Genomic DNA, 22640 nt, shown 5'->3' on the forward strand with positions numbered 1-22640 from the left:
CTGATCCGTGGCTGTTTACCACACACATTTATCCATTATTTTGATTTCAAATCCAAACATTGTTACTGAAAATGCTTTTTCAGCAATGTGATTCTTTTTTTGCACAGTACAGTAATACAATCTTTCATAGACGTGTTTAAACGCAATAAATATAAGAAACACGTTATTCAATGCTTTTTACTTTTGCATTTACTTCTAGATTTATATATTACGCTGCTCAAGCAAGTGGCAAAACATTTAAACTACTTTTCTTTATTGCCATTGACAGAAACAGTCAGCTCTACTGCCTTTTCTTTTGCATTTAAATCTTTATTACAAGCAATCCTGCGGTTCATAAAGAACTTTGTGTTCGAACTCAACGAGTGCCATCTATTGTTGCCTTGTTTATCTGAAAGTGCTCTTTTCCTTTAAATCTAGCCAAAAAGCCATAGCCTATGTGTTGACTGTGAAACACAGTACACTGTAAAAAAATAAAAAGCTGTGCAAACTTAAGTTTAAGGCAACAAGTTTCAGCAGATTTTTGAGTTCTCAACTTTTTGTTGAATAAACTTAAAACAACAAGTTGAGAAAACTCAAAAATCTGCTAAAGCTGGTTGCCTTAAACTTTTTAAGTTTGGTCAAATTTTGGTCAAATTTGGTCAATTTTTTTTACAGTGCTGTAAAAAAAAAAAAAAAGTTAAAAAAATCCTACAAAAATAAGTTGAGAAAACTCAGAAATCTGAAAAAGTTCTCAACTTTTTTTTTTTTTTTTTACAGTGACTTTAATTATATGCATTTATGGTGTAATTACTACATTTTCATGTCAATCCATGTTAATATTTCCCGCAAACAATGCAGTATCACTTTATTTCAGCGCTTGCAGTGGAAACTGACTCTATCTCTGCGTTGCTGCAGATGCACCGCTCCTGGGATGCACTGCCGGACCGCAACCGTGTGCAGTGTGAACGCTTTAATCCGTTAACATGAGCGCGGAACAAATACACACCGCAAACGGAGTAATGTGAACCTTATGTGTGTGTGCTGCGAGTGTGCATGAGCACACAGTCTCCAGGAAATTGCGAGAGCGCTGAATGGTTAAAAAACATTATCAAGAATAAAAAAAAAAATGCAATTTATAAACTTTAGCGACGATGCAACACTGCCTCGATTGTGTAAGCAACAATTCCTGTGTCAACTGTGCAGCTCACTTATACTCCAGACGCGATGTGATTTGAAGCCATTTGTGCATCTTCAGAGAATGAAAGAGAGCGTGGTGATTCACTCACGCCGTTTGCGAAATTATTTTTATGAAATTATGTTTTCAAATGACTTTATAAGTTGTTTAATGAAGAAATATGAAATATACCTTCACCATTATAATTATTTTACCCACACCGGACAGAGACTGAGAACTTCTCACAGCAGACGCGTCATTTTTGAGATCGGCCTTTATACAGACCGCCGACCAAACATCCCAAAGCGATTATCGGCCGATAGTGATCGGTAGTTGATCAATCGTGGCCCCCCTACATAATAAGGCTGTGCAATTAATCGAAATACGGTTTCGATTTTGATTTCGGCCACCAGCGATTATGAAAATACAATAATTGAGATAAAACGATTATTGCGCCCCACTCCGCCCCCTTTCTAGCGGTGCTTTTTCGCTCCTCCATAAAAGCCCAATTTCACATGCAAAATCAGTAAAATCATGTAAACGTGACTTTTACAAAACACAACGTGCTTGAAATATTAAAGTTGATTAGATTTATTCATGTTTTTAAAAGCACGAAAAAGAACTTGCGCTTCGGAGGATTTCTGTGTATGTACTCAGAGACGGAGCAGAACACGGACATGTAAAGTCAACTTTTAGCTCAAGGTGCGCGCCTAAACACTCAAATACATGCAAAAATGTGTTAAAATGCGGAGCTTAGTGACTATTCACGTAAACCCTCGTTGGTCATGTAATAAATGAACGTAAACAGTTGAGAATGAAAATACATGTGTAAGAGTAAATTGGATCCGTGCGACTCTTAAAGAGACAGCGGGCTAATATTCCTGCTTTAATAAGTGATAAATTAAGTTTAATTCTTACAGTGAAGAATATGCAGTTTTATTTTAAATTAGATTATTCATATATATCGCTATCTTTAAAATAAATCATTCATTTAAAGTTTTGGTCATATGGCCCACTCATAATCATGTTAAATAATCGTAATTACAATATTGACCAAAATATTCGTGATTATGATTTTTGTCATAATCGAGCAGCCCTACATCTATTCATTTTTAGACCTTTATAAAGTATAATGCATTTATACTTAACATAACTAAATTATACTTATACATAAATAACAAACCTTCAAATGTTAAAATGCATTTGAACAATTATTTATAAAAACATACAATGCATTACATTATGAAACCTTTATAATGAAGGGCTTCATATAAATTGTCACCAAATATCTCGTTATTGGTTATTTGCAATGGTTGCATCCTGCTGCCGAAGAAAAGCAATAAAGCTTGCAAGAACTGTCCATTTAGCAGGTTAATGAGAGAACAAAAACTACACTGTTTCCCATCATTCTTGGTTACTCTGCATTTTGTTCCTCTGCCACGATTCCTGATTTATTTCACAGCCCAAATCGCTCAAACGTGCATCACGTCATAATTACAGCTTCATTATCTCGTGCGCTGGAGCTTCCCAAGGCATCACGAGACCCGTGGCTGTTTGGACTTATCACACCTTTCCTTCACAGCTCTGTTGCCAGCAGTTACGATGATGATAATTACAGCATCACAACAGCGCAGTAGCCACAGATGAAAGAGACCAGAGACTCTACGAGTTGAGGTGAGGCAGACGGGAACTGTTGGTGGTAATGCCTCTGGGAACAGGAGTGTGTGTGTGTGTGTGTGTGTGTGTGTGTGTGTGGAGGAAGTGTCATTGGACGGCTCTTTACTAATGGCTACAACATCAAAGGCTTGAGCCTGAAAAAGGACGGGGGAGAAGTGTGAGACTAAGACCTAATACACCCTCAAACAGAGAAACAGCAAAGTTTTAACACTGAACTCAGACGAGGTTATCACGCTCCATCCATACATATCATACTGCAATCATAAACAGATAAAACTTCCTCTTTCTGGTTCACGCCACTTACACCTTCTCATAAAAAAGTGTGCTTACTTGCATTGAATATGCACTTGTAGTACACTTCAAATCTTACATGTATTTTTTAAATAACTGTACTTGCAGATAATATAATATTAATGAAAACAAAGCCTCCTGTTGTCCACAACAATATTCAAAAGGTCCATGGCTTTCCCAGTTGTTCGATTTTTCTTTAAAATATTTGTATTCAATTTATACCCGAATGAAATACTGGAGACTGGCAAAACTAGAAATATATATATATAATTTTTACTCAATTCATACACAAAATATTTTAGAACTTGGTAAAACTAGAAAGATTTTGACAAAAGATGTAAAAGTTAGTTTAGACCCCAGTTCTCGCTCTATTAACTAATTGTTTATTAGCATGCATATTACTAGCATATTGGCTGTTTATCAGTACTCATAAAGCACATATTAATGTCTTATGCTGCATGATCATATTTTAGATCCATAAATCCACCCCTTGCTAACTATTAATAAGCAGCAAATTAGGAGTTTATTGAAGCAAAAGTCTGAGAATTGGACTTTAAAGTGTGACCAAAATAAAAAGTTACATTAATAACTGTAAACCTGTAACAAGCATTATGAAGAGACACCGATGAACGCATGAGACATCAGAGCAGGTTATGAGTGTATTTCCAGCTGTCATGTTTGTCAGAGCTCATGAAACTCATGACCAGAGGGGTCAGAATAGGACTTGTGTCGTTTCACAATCCTATGAAAAAACAAGCTGCTTTGATTGTCACAGAGCAAAATCATATTTTCAAGATGGAATCATGAGGAATGTGGTTTGAGCGTGGAAGAGACAGATCTGTTGAAATCAGAGAGCAGCACAGCCTCAAATATGCATGGACGGGGGAACCAGGCCCTTTCATGTAGTAATTTATTCCCTCTGATTAATTCACGTCGCTCTACTGGATGCCACCCGCTGGGATGGGCCCTCGCACCCCACACAACACGGCCCCGTTCCCATGGCTACGGCAGCCTGTGGGGTCCGTCCTCAAACCTGAGCTCGGTGACACCAGGAGCGTGCAGGAGTCCCCATTCACAAGCGTTCCCACTCCTGCAGCTTTCACAAGGACCATCACTAGCCCAGCTGTCCGTCATTTACTGGATAAGGATTTAAAAAATATATTTTACTCAAGTTACACCCAATAAAATAGCATCTTTTAAAATCAATTTATACCTGATAAATTATTTCAGAACTTGGCTTACTTGGGTTTTTTGTTTAGTTTTTGTTTAGATTTTTTCGACTTCATGATTTACTGGATAACGATTTTTTAAAAATATTTTACTCAATTTATACAAAGAAATATTTTAGAGCTTGGTAAAAATAGCAAAATACATCATTTGTAATCAATTTATGCAAAATCTTTAGAGCTTGGCAAAACTAAAAACATTATTTTTTTACTCAATTGATACTTTATAAAATATTTTAGAGCTTGGAAAAATTGAAAGATATAAGAATTTTAATTTATATACAAAATACTTTTGAACTGGGCAAAACTAGAAACTATTGTTAAAATCAATTTATACCCGATAAATTCAAGAAACAACAAAGAAACAAATACATAATATTTATTTTATATTTTTATTTACTTTAAAACGATATATATATATATATATATATATATATATAAAATAACTATAAACGTTTTTTTTTTTCAAAATCTATTTATACTCAAATTATATTAGAATTTTACAAAAATATATGGTTTTGTTTACTCAGTTTATAGCTAATAAATAATAATACCTTTTTTTTTTTAATCAATTTATTTAAAAAATGTTTTAGAGCTTGGCAAAACTAGATACATAATTTTTTTTTCATCATTTTATACCCAAAAAATGTTTTAGAGTTTGGCAAAACTAAAAACATATACATAATTTTCCATAATTTCTACCTGAGCAAGTATTTCAGAGTTTGACAAACTAGAAATATCCAGGTTTTTCTTTCTCCAATGGAACACAAAATTAGATGTTTAGCAGAACATTCAAGCTGCTGTTTTTGATACAATAAAAGCAGATACTGATTTACACGGTCAAGCTCCAAAAAGGACAAAAATGGTTCAAAACTTTCAAACATGTGGTTTATTCATCCCATGCAGCACAATCAACGATGTTTGACCGACTTCACAAGTGTGAATGAGAGGGAGATTTTAGAGAATAATGGAATGTTTTTTAGTTATCAGTTTCCGAGCACATTATCTTTCACTGTGTAGTCAGTGTAACAGTGAGTAAATGATGAAAGTTTATCTTTTAAAACATAATGAAGCACTGAAATGATTAAAAAGACTTGTAGGCCCAGCAGTTGGATATGACTGAATAAACTGCAGGAGAATATTACACAGGGAGCCTGCAGACATTTCTTAGTCTAAAAGTTGACATTTTTTCCTTTTCACAGCATGCAGACGTGATGTTTAGTCTGTGATCAAGTTCCTGAAGCTGTGACGTCATTACGCCGTTACTCACGGACCTCAGAGATGCTTTTCTAATTATCGGCGCTGAGCTCAAACCGTCTCAGATGTGGCTGCAGATATCAATCATATTAAACCAGAGGAAGGCAGCTTGAAGCGGCCTGATCCTGTGGCTTCATGATGAAGAAAATGTTTTTGGATGCTTTGTATGTTTGCTTACCAAACTCCCAATGGCAAAGGCCCATGTTTTTGATTTACGCTGCACAAGAAATAAAGACTGCCATCATGAGCAGGATAGGGAAGTTATGACATTATATGCATAAATTCACAAGTATATATATACACACACACACACACATATATATAGACAGTGTTTTAAACCTAACAGAGCACTAAATTCTGATCAGGTGGGAAGAGGAAGTGTCATAGGAACTTTCATCTGTGACATCACTTCCTGTTGCAGCATGAGATAATACATCCTGACATGGGTTATTATCTGTGCCTTTGTCACAGACAGCAGATCTGGACTGACGTCAAACACCCACACGCTCCAAGCTGCAGAGAAAACAGGTCAAGACGACCATCTCAGTCACGCCAGACGAGGTGCTCTGGCTGCTTGCCGGGGTGTTTTGAGAAAATGGGATGTATTTGGTCTGGATTCATTAAACTTCTTAAAAAGAAATCTGAGGATAAATTGTAAGAAGACTTGCTGATCAACTCAATAATACACTTCAGATAAACTGTCTCTTAGTGAGATGCAAAGCGTGATGCTTTGACTTCTGTTGGCACTATTTTCATTGGAAGAGTTGAAAAATACAAACTAAATTGAAATAGGGACGTAGATGGTTCAAGTACACTAGTCAGTACCAAAGCCAGTAAAAGAGCACGCTTCACAATAACATTTTTAATAGCAAAAACTATTTCATTATTTGAAAATAAACAAATAGAATTGCTATTAGCATGTGTAATTAATACATTTATTACACAAGTAAAAGAATGCTCCATAGTGTAGTTTCTGAAAAATGATAAATCATTCTTTCTTGAAAATATGACGGGCTCTGGTGTTTTCTGATTGTATGGCGGATCTTGCTCGATGAGTAACTCAAACACACATTATTTTCATGGCAGCTGGCTGTGATGAGTTCAATACTCGGTGTTAGTGTTTTTTAAATAGTTAATTTCTAAAAATCCTGTCTGGGGATGAAGATGAATGTGCAATTTAGCAAAATGTCACGTTACACTCTCAGACAAAAAGGTACAAAAGCTGTCACTGGGGCGGCACCTTTTCAAAAAGTACACTTTTGTACCTTTTAGGTACTAATATATACACTTTAGGTAATAATAAGCACCTTTAAGATACTAATACAGACACTTTAGGTATAAAAGTATAGCTTTTGAAAAGGTTCCATCCAGTGACAGCTTTTGTACCTTTTTTCTGAGAATGCATCATTATTTACATGATCAGTGTCGCTTTAGAGCACTTGTTCACATCTCTAGTTATAGTAATATTTGTTATATGTAGCTAGTGTTATGTTGTAATGATTTACCTTTGAAACAACCCAATAAATTCATTAAACACCTTGTGGATTTAAGACAAGTTGGAGGAAGAGGTTATGATGGTTTGCTCTGGAATTCAAATCCTTCTTAAAGAGACAGTTCACCTAAAAATGAACATTTATTCACCCTCATGTTATTCCACACCTGTATGAGTTTCTTTTGTTGAACACAAAAGAAGATATTTTGAAGAATCTGGGAAACCGAACAGCTGCTGGTAGCCACTGACTTCATTAATATGGAAAAAAAAACAATCCTATGGAAGACAATAGGGACCGGAAACTGTTTTGTTACCCAACATTTTGTGTTCAACAGTAGAAACAGGTGTTTGGTGAGAAAACAGTCCTGCATCTTCACATCTCTGTGGTCTTCTGATCTGTAGATGTGGTTCAGGTTATAGGATCTCTTCACCTGTTTTATGTTCAGCAGGTGAAAATGTAAAATAGTTTGACTGAATATCAAACATCATACACAAAGGTGTTCATCATCTGCCAGCCGCTAGTGAAGGAGCCAGCTCTAATGTGTCTGAAGAGCAGTTTGATTAAAGGAGCATGTTGAGCTCTCTGAAGATCTGCTCGTGACCATTATAACACCTTCACTCCTCGCATCAATTAAAGCCTCGTCCGATTGGCTCTCGTGTCCTCTATTAGCACGCTGCAGCCTGATCCTCTGCTCTTTAATCTCTCGTCATGTTTTTATCGACTGGAGTATTGATTTGATGTTCAGACTTTCATCTCCCACGGCTCAGAGAGCTCGTGTTATGGAGCTTCTTTAACCCTTTCATGTTGCGGAGGTTGGATACATTAGATACACGCAGTTACACGACGACGGCCTCATCGCTGAACACAAGCACTTCTACTGTATATGTGACCCTGGAACTAAGTAGCACGGGTATATAGCCAAAAACACACTGTATGGGTCAAAATAATCGATTCGTCTTTCATGTCAAAAATCATTAGGATATTAAGTAAAGATAATGTTCAGTGAAGATATTTAGTAAATTTCCTACTGTAAATATATCAAAACTTATTTTCTGATTAGTAATATGCATTGCTAAGAACTTCATTTGAACAACTTTAAAGGTGATTTTCTCAATATTTAGATTTTTTTGCACCCTCAGATTCCAGATTTTCAAATAGTTGCATCTCAGACAAATATTGTCCTATCATAACAAACCATACATCAATGGAAAGATTATTTATTCATGATGTATAAATCATGACTGGTTTTGTTTGTCCAGGGTCACATATATGGGTATAACAGACATGATTGCAGGTGAATCTTAACTATAAACCTATAAAATCATTCATTATGACCGCTCCTCAAATCTGATTGGCCGATCGGTGCTGATGTAACAGTCTGACAGCACTGGGAATTTGACATAAACGTTGCCTGGTGAAATGCAAAGCTTGATGCTTTGGCTTCTTTTGCCACTATTTTGATTGGAAGAGATGAAATATACAAACCAACCGGCCAATTTTTGTCTGAAATAGGGATGTAGATGGTTCAAGTACACTAGTGTTGTCACTAACATGTCATTAGTCGGTAGCAAAGCCAGTAAAAGAGCACGCTTCACAATACAATCTTCGATGCAAAAAAACTATGTATGCTAATATTTGTTTATTTTCAAATACTGAAATAATGCATTTACAATTAAATAATAGATTTAAACATTAGCATGAAGCTTTGAATATTTAAAAATGAACAAAAAGGGAAAAGAAAAACAATTCTGACCCCTGATTGGCTACTGCATTCATGTGTTCAACAAACATCTCTATGATTGGCTACAATGTTCAACGCTGCAAAATCACATTGCAAACAGAAACCTTTGACGCTCTTCAGAGCACAAAAACAAATACGCACAGGAGAAAGCACTTGTCTGTAGCCCATGAAATCAGTTTGATTTTTACCTAATTCGGTTTAATTTTTTTGTTTTGCATTTAGTTTTAATAGGTATAATTGTTTACAGCACACCAACTCCTGTGATAATTTAAAAATTCATAATTTAAAAAGCGGTTATCTGGAGCAGATGAAGTTTTGTGTCACATTCTGCGGGGTTTGCACTAAAATATCCGTCGACTGAATTCAGTGCATGGGGATTGGAGAAGGATGTGGCCAAGCGGTCTCAGCGAAGGAGGTATCAAGCAAATCGATCATTTGGACAAATAACACAGCAAGCCAGCTTACCATATAATTTTGGCATAAAACAAAGCCCCTAAAGACTGCAGTCCATTGAAACGGGATGTGACCCTCCCCTCCAGTCACTCTGTCCCGCTCCGAACACTGCATCCTATTTGTCCTGTGGTCAGGCGCATTGTTTGATGATGATTTGTAATGTAAATATGAGGTTTTCTGCCTCCTCCGAGTGAGCCGGCTCTAGATTCGCCTGCCCCTGCATCCCATAATTGCCAGTGACTTCCACGAACGGCATCCCGGAGCCAAGACGCTAATGGAGAGCAGCTCCGAGCTGCCAGTAAATGTCTCTGTCTGACGTCGAGCGCAGCGCGGGAGTCCGCAGCGTTTCATTAAAGGCCAACAGCAACATGGGAAAGAGCAGCATGCAGAGCTGTGGCCCACCGCGCTCCTCATAGAGTCATACAGACAAACACATCATCCTCATCCTCATCCTCTTCCTCCACTGGCGGGACGCTTCTATAACACACTGCCGAGGGTCAAAAACCTCAATCAAGTGTCCATCACTACATTTTACCAGTACTAATTTGCAACAGTTTTGTTGTTAGATACACTATAAGAAATGTCTGTAAAAATACAGCCCCAGTGTACGGTGTTAATATCGAGGAATACTCTGTATTGCTTTTTACAGGCGTTGTAACCATATCTTAAATTATGCATTGAATATTGCATTTTAGGATTGAAAGAAAAAGTGCTGCTAATTTTCTGCAGGGACATTATCCATTTTTCCAGCCTTCTTTAATATTACTACATATATATTAGCATATATATATATATATATATATATATATATATATATATATATATATATATATATATATATATATATATATTAGTGCTGTCAAAAGGATTAATCGTGATTAAATCGCATCCAAAATAAAAGTTTTTGTTTACATAATGTATGTGTGCTTTGTATATTTATTATTTATATAAACACACACACACGCATGTATATATTTCAGAAAAAAAAAAAAAAAAAAAAAAAAAAAATTATATATATAGAGAGAGAGAGATGCAATTCTAACAGGGTCATTATAATGAACTAAAATTAAAATCTTTAAAATATATTTGTTACTTGAAATATAATTAACATTAACTGAAATCTGCCAAGCCAACATTTCTCATTTTAATGATGTAGCCTACTAAAATCACTAAAACTGAAATAAAAATAAATAAATCTAAAAAACTACTGTATTTAGAGATATAAAAAACTAAGTACTATAAATGGCAAAAAATACAAACTCGAACTAAAATTAAAATGGAAAATTAAAAATCATTCTTACAAACTATTAATATACACTATAATAGCATCTTAGAGATACCAAACATTACAATGAATTCTACATAAATTGAAATATCATTCTTTCACTTTTTAAATTGCAAAATTGCAAATTTTAGATATTACTCTACTAACAAACATCCTATCAAAAGTGGAGTTAACAACACATCTTCAATAGCTGTACTACTACTATAACAAGAGTTGGTGAAAACTTGCATCTTGTTGCCTGTGTTTGCAGGCTGCTTTGTTTTTCAGGTGAGGAGTGAAGGCTCAGTCATTTTCCATGGTAAACCACAAGATCTTACCGCACACAACTGTACTCAAACAACCAAACATACACAAAGCCTTCAGCAGGTCTGTCAAAACACACCCACCTACCCTTCACATCCCACAGACTCGAGCAGACCCTCAGACCCAGTCACACAGCAACAACCGTTCTGTCCCAAAAGCCTCTCTGGTTTCCTTTCATCAGAAAGGCAGAGCGTTCACATGCAGAACATTTGGCTGCAGAAGATATAATTAAAAGCAGGAGTCGGCATAAATTAACCACGAGAGTCTAAATCAAAAGCAAATACTGTCATAGTTTGGATCTGACACGTTAAGTCTTTAAAGCTGGCCGGGATGACACAGGCTGGATGAGCTCACCCTGCCGTAAATCTCACTCATATTTGTCAGGAGATGAGCTTCATCGGCCGTTAAACAACTGGGAGTCGGCATAAAGCCTTTTAAACTGAATCAGCTCTGTTTAAGACAACAGTCAGAGTCACAGAAAAGAGCAGCAGAAATTTATATGGCCATAAAGTAAGATGACATTCTGATGCTTGCAATGCAAATCAATGAGATCTTTGCATAAAATGATAGAAATATTAGTTGTCGCTCTATATCTCCCATATGTCTTAGATGAGATTTAAATGATCCGAACATATAACACAATGCAATAATGACTGATAGATGAGCAAATAAGCATTCCTCAAAAGCCTGATGATCATATTTGAGACTCACTGGATTTTCTTAAATATGATATCTGGATAATCAAGTGAAGCTTTTTATAGTAACGTTTCATATATTAGTAAATTACTAACAAAATATTCGGTTTGATTCTCACTACTAACTATTAACAAGTCACTAAACTCCTAATTTGCTGCTTATTAATAGTTAGTATTTGTTACGTTAGGATTAGGGATGTAGAATATGGTCATGCAGAATATGTGCTTTATAAGCACTAATAAACAGCCAGTATGTTAATAACAGGCATGCTGAGAAGCAACTTAATAGTGAGAATTGGTCCCTAAACTGAAGTGTGACCCTGGACCACAAAACCAGTCATAAGGGTCAATTTTGTGAAATCAAAGCTGAATAAATAATCTTTCCATTGATGTATGGTTTGTTATGATAGGACAATATTTGGCTGAGATGCAACTATTTGAAAATCTGGAATCTGAGGGTGCAAAAAAATCTAAATATTGAGAAAATCTCCTTTAAAGTTGTTCAAATGAAGTTCTTAGCAATGCATATTACTAATCAGAAATTAAGTTTTGATATATTTACAGCAGGAAATTTACTAAATATAGCCTATTCATGGAACATGATCTTAATATCCTAATGATTTTTGGCATAAAAGAAAAATGTATAATTTTGACCCATACAATGTATTATCAGCTATTGCTACAAATATACCTGTGTTACTCATGACTGCTTTTGTGCTGCAGGGTCACATATGAGAAAAACAGAAAATTAAATAATGCACTATATACAGATGTATAGATGTGTATGAAAAAACTGTAATTGTTCAAATTAATGTACAAAAAAGTTATTTATGTGCAGTTTACAAATAAACAAATTTCGAGTTCTATGTATAAAGTATTGGGTTAACAACATCCATGAAACTTTCCAGTCAGAAGGCTCGATCGGCCCGCGGACACTCGATCGCAGACTTCGCAGTCCTCCAGCCGTGAAACGGTTAAGGAAGAAAAGCGAGCGCCTGTGACTGTTTAAAGTCGTTCGCAACAAGGTGCACCAGGTGCGCCGCGTGGTTACCAGCCTCTGTGTTTACTGCTGACTCCCTTCCGCAAGCAGGCAGCTCGACACCGTGTTTACTCCACACCCCTCCACCCACAGCTCCTCCGAGCATCAGATAAGACGCAGACAGAGAGAGAGACGGAGGGAAACACTCGCGCTCTCCTCCTCCAGCGGCTCCTGCACCAGTGTTTGCATTGTAGTAAAAGCGCAGTTGCACAAATACTCACACACAAATACTCACACGCATAACCACAGCACACCTCACTCTCACTGAGACAGAGAAAGCTCTGAGATCATGCGCACAGGATGTAGGATGTATGTCAAGTAAACGCGTGTGCTGATGAAAACAAATGCGCACGCCGTTTGAAAGAGCGCCCAACGAGCCATTGTCGTCATGCAGCTACATAACTGTTCATGAAGGCAGAAGCGGGGGGTTTCCCTGAAAAAAAACGCACCCTGGAAACGGGGACTTCTCAGAAGAGACTTACTTTTATGTTTGTCGTTAAAACGTTATGCGTTCCTCTTTTTTTCCTCGAGATCCAAGACCTCGGTCCCATAAGCGCAGGGCTATTTTTAGCAGCGAAATGCTTTCCAGTTGGCTCGACGCGATCATAAGGGGGGGGAAAACCGCACGGAAAACCACGTTCCATAACATCTGAAAGGCAGCGGGCAGCAGATCTGGGATGTCCCTACTTTTAAAGCGATCGCTTTGCGGTAGTGTTTCGCCTCCAGCTGAAATTAACGTCTGCATTTCCACGGGCCGCAGGTACAGAGCCTTCATAACGCTCTTCCTCTCTCTAACGACCCACAATCCTGTGAGCAAAACCAGATTTACAGCTTCTGAGCAATCAAAAAATGCCATTTATTACTCGTTACTCCGGTTACACTTTAGTTTAAGGTCACATTAAAAAATACTATAGTAATTTATAGTAAATACTACGCTATAGTAAGGTTCAAAAACACTAAGTACTTGAATTAATTTGTTGTGGTAATTCTATAGTTGCTGTGGTAATACAACAACTATAGTAATACAAACAAATGACCCAATACTGTACTACGTTTACTACAACTATACGGTATATTACACTACAATACACTATACTGTAAAAAACTAAAGTAGCCTATACTACAGTTTATCAGTTCACTAGAGTTAATACTACAGTATGCCGTAGCATTCATTAACAAAGTGTTGCAAATACTATACAGTACCATAATACACTTTACTATAGTATGGTTCAAAAACACTATAGTATTACTATAGGTCACACTTTAGAATAGGTAACACTTGTTAACTGTTAACTACGACTTTTCCCTCAATAAACTCCTAATTTGCTGCTTATTAATAGTTAGTAAGGTAGTAGAAGATATTAATATGTGCTTAATTAGTACTAATACATGACTAATATTCTAGTAGCATGCATGCTAATAAGCAACTAATAGATGTAACTGTAAAATAAAGTGTTACCTTACTATAGTATTTTTTATGTGGGCTTGTTACAGTGTACTTATACATCAAATATTAATTAACTACATGTACTTACTATATGGTAAGGGTTAGGATTAGGTTTAGGGTTACTTGCATGTAATTATGCATAATTTATTGTTATTATAATAGTAAGTACATGTAACGTGTAACAAGGACACCTTAAAATAAAGTGTTACCGTTAAACCTTTCTTAAGTAATATTATTACTTTCAGAATTAGTTACATTACTTTTGCGCCACCGCCTACAGAATTTGTAATTGCGTATATTACCCAAATATTCTTTATTCTATCATTTGACCAAACTCCCCATTGGATCGCAGTCAGAAGCTGTTACAAGCATTCAGTGGTGTTTGATAGTGACTTATAAGCGCTGGATTAACCTCATTAATTGTTATGTGTAGCTTGAAGCTAATTGTAGCCATAATTTCTCGGTTACCCATATTATACCATGTTATCAAAAGAAATAGCATACATTTGTAAGAAAATTTTTTGTTTTCTAAAAAGATTTTTAATTATAGTAATACAATCGGGATCAGAGGGATGTGGGTGGGTAAGCCATGAAATGCCAGTGTAAAGTAATGCCACAACTTACACGTCGCTGTTCAGATCATCTTTTCTCCTGACAAAATCAATGTGATGGCAATATTCCAAGCTTGCCTGCTTCTCTGGTGACTTCAGGTGTTCATGAGTCGTGAAAATTATGAAAATAAATCTAGGAATTATTGGATTGTCGGACTTCAAATCAGTAGGGGGTCGAGGCATCAAAAGTAGCTGTTTTATGGATGGTAACTGACTATAATAATCTTATTAGTAGTAAGTTACTGCACAAAGTATTATCATTACTGTAACTAGTTACTGCCCAACACTGCTTCTGAGTGGTGCGGATCTGACTGTCTGATCACGGATTTAAACATCATAACACCGAGATCACAGGAGCAGCCCAGTGATGTGGTCGACAGTTCAGCGCCACGTGTTTCTCATCAATTCACAGATCAGGACACACTAGAGAGTGCTGACATGGTGGCTAAGTAGGTTAGTCACCCATCCTGTTAACCTCTGTCCCAAAAGACATGGAAACCAAACACACAATAATAAGCAGGTGACAACAGCAAGTACTACAGAAAGCTCTCCTGATCAAAGTAGCAGGCTGTCTGTTAGTGATCAGTTTAATGGCTTTATATATATATAAAACACCAACATTCATGTAAACTTGATGACAAAGAGATGAGCAGAAAACTGCTGAACTATAAAAAGAATTACAACTTGCAAAAAGTAGCTTGAACAGCTAGTAGAGTTGTTTTGTGTGAACTAAACAAGAATACTCCAAATGTGTTTGTACTGAACTTTCTGAGTTTAATCATCTAAACAAACAATTTGATGTAATGTTGTGCAAGTTCCCATCATGCATTGCTGCTTGGGAAACAATTAGGTGGTTTCTGTTACTAAAAAAATAATGGTAACACTTTATTTTATGGATCAATCCTCACTATTAACTAGTTAGCATGCATATTACTAGCATACTGGCTGTTTATTAGTACTAATAAAGCACATATTAATGTCTTTTTCTACATGATCATATTTTAGACCCCTTAATCCACCCCATACCTAAACTAACAACTACCTTGGCTGTTAAATTAGGAGTTTATTGAGGTAAAAGTCGTAGTTAATAGTGAGAATTTGTCCTCAAACTAACGTGTGACCGAAATGGCTTTATATTTTGCTGGCTTAATTTGTGCTGCTGCTGTTGTCAGTGTTTGTCGGTTCATATTTTTCCTGAATGGACATTTGTTTATTAATGATGAACAGGTGGATCTATTATATTCACCTATCAAGGTAATACTGTATGTGTGCCTGTAGCTTTAAGAGTCAAATTCTGCTCATATCATGTAGTGGGCTTTGAAAATCAAACAAAATGAAAGAGCGGGCTAAATGCTGAACAATCTTCAGTTACTTTCACAAAAAAAACTTTAAATTCAAATAAAAAACTTTTTTAATCAAACCCAAATCTTCCAGACAGATCAGTGCTGCAGATCCATCAGCTTTACAAACAGATTACGTGATCCAGTTGTGATCGATTATCTTAAAGGGACAGTTCACCCAGAAACCAACATTCTGTTCCAGACATGATGTTTCATATCTGTGATGTAACATCCGTCGAATCATGACATTATGCTAAGGTGACCAGATCTCTCATGGTGGGTGATACGACTACTCGCTCTGATCACACAGTCGTAAAGAAATTTTAAAATATGGGACAAAAGATGATTTTATCAAAATTAGTCGGGATGCTAAAAATAGAGCTGAAAAACGGGACGTCTGGACACCCTACATCATGCAGACCTGTCCTTTATGGTCTTTGCCCCTCATAAACACACAACCAGAGCAAAAGAACAGGAACTATGAATACTGGGACGCATGCTGAGTTTGTCCCACAAGAGCTTGTGCTTCACTTCCCACTGCTGGGGTCAGCCAACGCCCCCAGCACCCCGAATTAGTGCCGGGCCAGACCTACTGGAGCCTCAGCAGCCACATGGGGCGGCACACATGGGTGTGATCACACGGCCTAATCCTGCTCCCATCTGATACCCATCTACCAGCAGCACGACTGCCACAGCTGGGTACGGCCCAACACACACACACACACACACACACACACGCTATCACAGGAGGTTTAAGACTCTTCGTTTCCACTGAAACCTTGCTCAAAACAACTACGAGACGTCACAAATCAGTGGGAATCTACGGTGAAATGATTGAACAGAACGGCAGCATGACGGAAAACGGGGCAATTCACAAATGACTGCTCTGAACTCATCTAGGACACAACAACTGCGTCAATAGTACGCAGGAATCAACCCTCGTCCTAATTAGATGAAGCCGATGTAAAATGGGATGAACTTTCCAACATAACAGTATTCCACAAGCCTAATATTAAAACTGGGGTTTTGATCTGTTTGCATTGAATGGTATGGCTGAAAAAACAGGAACTGATTTTTGAATCAATCTTCATTTTGATCAATTTTCTTAAATTCCAAGATCAGGCTTTTGGTCTGTTTTCAAGAGATGCATGAACAAAACTTCACTAACATTATGTGTAGCTCACCTGCAAATAATCTCAATAAGCTTTGTGCTTTGTTACTTTTGATATGAAACAAAGCCTCAGCTTTCAAATTCAGATCCGCTGGAAGAAAAACTGCAGAAAGACGTCACTAAAACAACTTGCAATCAATGTCAGGTAACATTACAATGAAAGCCATTCAATGTCTATAAGCTTGTTAGTTAGAAAAATACTTCTAGAGAGGAACATTTAGTTAAATATATGCAATATATTACTCATTCATCATAAACTGTTGATTCTGTATTACCGTTTTGATTATTGTAATTATAGTCTTTTTATTTTATTTTATTTAAATTATATTATTTTTTATTCCTCACTTGAGCTCAAGGGGGTTCTGGTATGATTTCTGTTTCTTAATGACCAAGAAAATTAAACAAGTTTATGGCAGCAACAATTTAAATGTTTATATTTTAACACCAAATTGGATTAGAAACATAATTATATCATTAAATATAAAAGCTAATATACAATATACAAAACTCAAAACTTAATTTAAACAATTTACAACGTTGGTGTTAATCATATCTACAAATATATATCAATTAAATTTAACCTTAAATATCGATGTACTAACTTACAGGGTACTGTTTAGTTCACAATCTTAAGAGATTGTGACTGACAATCATATATATGTATATATATCCAAATGAACTGATATCAAATGAAAATTGAATGGAATCAAGAGTCTGTGAATCAAAATCAGAGTGATTCACAAAATCAGTATCAATCTCCAGCCCTATAGTGAACACCACCACCATGATTTCATCAGAATACAATGTGACCGTCAGCACTTTCAATGGCCAGACTCTGGTGTCAATCTAGGCTCTTCCCACCCCACGGGCGTCTTCACACACCTGGGTGAGAACGAGCCGATACACTCCTGCCAGGGTCCACTAGACAAAACACCTGCTCACATCACATATGCGTCACTGGCTGTCGCGACTGACATCGATGACTGTCAGAAGCCTATGGTTGTCTTGAGGTGGGGGATTTTCTTTCACTTTTACTGCGCTTTAGTCAAGACAAGTGTCGTCTGATTCATTAAGAGAAAGCCTTGACGACAAGACGTACAGTAGCATAAACACCGATATGAAATATGTGCCAGGCAACTAATGTCATCTAATGAAAATTCAGAACGCTAATTTAAAGAAGTGGGACTTTTCAAATAAATCCTTCTTTGCTTTTGAGTCATCTGTGTTTCTACATCAAAGCTCATTTTCCTGCACTTAATTAAAGGCAAAGTTCAGCCAAGTTGTTCCAAACCTGTATGAGTTTCTTTCTTCGGCTGAACACAAAACAAGAGATTTTGAAGAATGTTGGGAAACAAAGTTGCCGGTAGCCATTCACTTACATTGTATTTTTTTTCCATACTATGGAAGTCAATGGCTACCAGCAAAGATATCTTGAAGAATGTGGGTAAGCAAACAGTTTCTGGTCCCTATTGAGATTGACTGGACCCATTGACCATATTATTTTACTTCCATAATTTCCATGGAAGTCAATGGCTGCCAGCAACTGTTTGGAAAATATTTGGGAAAATGTAGGTATTTTTAAATCCACACTGACTTCCATAGTATTTTATGTCCATACTATAGAAGTCAATGGCTACAAGCAAATATATTTGTTTGATATTTTGAAGAATGTGGGTAAGCAAACAGTTGCTGAACTTTCACAGTATTTTATGTCCATACTATAGAAGTCAATTGCTGCCGTCAGCTGTTTGGTTACCAGCATTCTTCAAAGTATCTTCTTTTGTGTTCAACAGAAGAAAGAAACTCATACAGGTGTGATGGTGAGTAACTGATGACACATTTTTCATTTTTGGGTGAAACATCCTTTCATTTCTTCACCAAATACAATCACAAAATTAGTTTTCAGACAGGAAAATTGGTTGAATCAATTCTCAGAAAAAAGCACAACTGATGAACAAATGACTTTAATCTTTAACTGTCCAGACACTATTGCAGCTGCAACATCTGCCGCACACCTCGATAAAAGTCTTTTCTATCCGAGAAGAATTTGCTCAACAGTTCTGCCTTGAGTTCTGGTCTTGCGTCGACATGTTGGAGCAGGACGATGAGACAGTTTTAAACACCTGTCCCTCTCTCTCGCAGCGGAACAGACACGACCGCACCAATAATTACAGCTATAAACACCTGAGGGGATCCGACGGGTTTTGATCATTTCCCAAATATTTCCGGCCCATAAATAGCTGTGCAGATTCGTCCGCAGGCGCTCGCTTCAGACTGCTCAAATAGGTTCTCTTATCAATTTGTGTATTTCAACAAGATTTGGTTTTCTTAAACACGAATGAATTAGACGGCAGTGATCACACCCTGCTTTCTTTGCAGTAGTGACGTGTGTTGACTATGCCTTCGGTTTTCCAAGGCGAGAAGCCCATTGTGTCCTGATTGAAGTGGCAGAATGGGTTAAAGAGCTTTTTCCTTAAAGAGGGTGTAATCCAGTGTCTGTTACTTATCACTGTCAGTCAGAGAGCTGCTCTGGATGGATTATGACACAAAGCCCATGTTCTTCTATTGTTTGCTCAAAGACTAACCATGAGCTCTTGTTCGAGAACGCACAGCCCCACTTTAACTTCAATCAATCGCTTCGTCTTTGGGAATGAAATACACTTGGAGTTTGATTGATACACATATAAAGGATCCCTGAATACTGTGTAAAATCAACAGCTTAGCTGTGCATTGTGGGTAAAGAGATGTCCTTTACACGCCTCTGAGTTTGAATGTAGTACACAACTATATAATCTTCACTTTTTAGGGACGAAGCACAGTTCTTGAATTTGGAAGACTTTATGGTTTCCGTTCAGCTGGGATGTTTGAAAATAGCATTAAATGATTGTAAAGGACTAAAAAAAAAACTCTGGTTGTGACGTGACCACCGATCAAGCCGTTTCCCGCAAGACATCTCTGACCCTCGAGGAGCTCAAGAACACTCACATTCACTGAGCAGCATTGAAGTTAAAAGCATAGCTCACCCAAAAATCAAACTTCTATGATTTTTTCTTGTGTTAAACACAAAAGAAGATACTTTGAAGAATGTTGGTAACCATTGTGTTAGTATGGAAAAACAATATGGAAGTCAATGGCTACCGGCAACTGCTTTGTTACCAACATTCTTCAAAAAAAAGAAACTAATACATGTTTAAATGATGACAGAATGTTCATTTTTGGCTGAACTATGCCTTTAAGAAAGACCTGGAAGATACTTCAAAAGTGAGACATGCTTTCATTTCACAGACATTCAGAGCCAACATCACCGTACCTACTACTGATTTCATAAAGAGATGAAATAGTGTAGTGATTTGTCCAGTGCATATCCATATATCTATGCACTTTACAGTCAATGATGTTGCCGTACAAAACACTTTATCTTCAGCTCGATTCTATTCATCTCATAGTTTCAATAAAACAAGCAAGAAACGTCTCAAAATATGATGAAGAACTGGTGTTACAGCTGTGCAATTACAACTTTATAAGAACATATTTCAAGAAGGAATTTAACCACTGTACGAGCTAAAACCTAGTTACTGTACGGACATTTTTCTTTATAAATACACCTGCATTCATAATGTCCACACAGTCACAATACCACAGCGAAACAAATAAGACAATAATTTCATGTAACATCATCAAAACATTTTAGATTTGTTCGTTAATATAATGCGCCATTGATTTGCGGTCAAAGGCATCAGTATGCAGTGACAACGCTTGCACACATGTTCACATGCAATTGTGTTAATTCCTCAATTGTATGACTTAAAGGACCATGTCTGAATATCCAAATATTTCAAAACCGCTTTTCTGAAAAGCACATGCATCGCTGTAAGACTTAACAAATCTAAAGTAATGTATGAAAGTCTACTGAGCTTGAGATTCAAATGCATCGAGCGGGGGACGCTCCAGGGCCCTTTTCTCAAGTCCTTTCAGGCTGTAGTGTAATTACAGGCCTGTCCCAAACTAACCAGACCTTCAGCGCGGTTCCCACACACCTGGACTCTAGTGCTCAAATGCTAAAGGAAGGACAGCAGTGCTGTGGTGAACTTACAGATGGTGAGACGGGTCCGTTCGGTAGATACGGCTCGGGCAGCATCAGGAACGGGTATCCAGAATACGGCGCTTTATACATTCCACCATCTTGATGTTTGGGCACTTGAAGTGAGAAAGCGAGACAGAACAATAAAAGTTAAGTTGTGAAGTTATCGAATGTGTAAGATGTGCAATTACCAAAAAATGAACTTCCGCTTTAGTAAAGCCCTCATACTGAACTGTTTATGTTTGTTGTATTTATAGACTCCCTTGTAAATATATAATGATGATCAATCACAGATCTCCTTCAAAGCGGTTTCAGTTCTGGAGGAATACAGATCAAACAGGCTTGAGATAAAAACTGCGTATTTAATGATGCAGATTTCAGGTTTTCCCCAAGAAAAGTCCATCAGTTACAGATCACACCCAGATGAAAGCTTTTAATTTCCCCAATTCAACTTTTAACACAGAAAGCTAAAATAAGTACTCTTTTGACTTGTTCCAAAGGAGAAGTCTCCAAACAACACTAAACACAGCCACGCGCACAGATTTGTGTAAATAAAGACACAAACAAGAGGTTGCTTGTAGATAAAGGTAAAAAGTAAAGCAGAGTAAAAATTCTAACCTCAAAAACTAAAAACAAACCAAACGCGCATGGTTTGAGGGGAGACTTTACATCATTTTGAGCTCTTCTGGGGACTCTCAGTGTGTGTGTGTGTGTGTGTGTGTGTGTGTGTGTGTGTAGTCTCACCGTCGTCCAGATGTTCTCGTTTATCGGTGTAGATTCTCTGATCTTCCTGCTGTCCTCTTCTGATCACCTGCTCATCACAAACATACTACATTACACACACACACACACACACACACGCACACATACATGAATGCGCTGGCGGGGTCTTACGACAGAGTTTGAGTTCTGGCTGATCTCGGATTCATTGACCAGAGATGATTTGAGATCAGCCAAGTCGCTCTCCGTAAACGAGCTCTCTCGGATCTTCTCCTCGTTATCCCCTTCATCTTTAAACGCGATCATCTCATCATTCGCCCCGAGATCATCTCCCCCTCCACCGTTCAGCTGCGGCATATTCGAGAGAACTTTATTAATGTACTTTTGATTGTTGTCGTCGCTGTTTTCGGCGCTCAGATGAGCGTTTGAGACTCGCGGGAGAAAGGAAAAGTTCTTTATGCTGTGACGATCGGCGCGGCTTGAAAGTAACAAACAGTCGCGCTTTAGAACAGCGAAGATCAAAGAGACCGACGCGTGATTGACAGCTGTGATGAGCCGAGGGGGGGCCGCTCTTAAAGGAACACGACACTCTTAAGTTTTAATGCAGGACGCACAACGTTAGAAACTATCGTATCCGCACCAAAACAGTAAAAAAAG

General features: G+C 37.3%; 1 protein-coding gene across 8 annotated transcripts in view; it reads right to left on the reverse strand.

Moving 5' to 3' along the window:
- LOC306855709 (transcription factor 7-like 2) overlaps positions 1-22503 on the reverse strand; it is a 54607-nt gene extending 32104 nt beyond the window's left edge. For 7 of the 8 annotated variants that reach the window (XM_079394529.1, XM_079394531.1, XM_079394526.1 and 4 more), the window contains exons 1-3: positions 22158-22497; positions 22008-22074; positions 21276-21379 (exon numbers count right to left, since the gene is read on the reverse strand). In XM_079394529.1, the coding sequence (XP_079250655.1) occupies positions 21276-21379; positions 22008-22074; positions 22158-22340 (354 nt within the window). In that variant the 5' untranslated portion in view covers positions 22341-22497. Of the gene's footprint in view, positions 1-21275; positions 21380-22007; positions 22075-22157 lie in introns of all 8 variants that reach the window. The other variant, XM_079394532.1, reaches the window with a different exon arrangement.
- Between the last annotated feature and the right edge of the window lie 137 nt (positions 22504-22640).

Source organism: Barbus barbus (genome assembly GCF_936440315.1).
Source record: "Barbus barbus genome assembly, chromosome: 36".
In the NCBI taxonomy this organism is placed as follows: domain Eukaryota; kingdom Metazoa; phylum Chordata; class Actinopteri; order Cypriniformes; family Cyprinidae; genus Barbus; species Barbus barbus.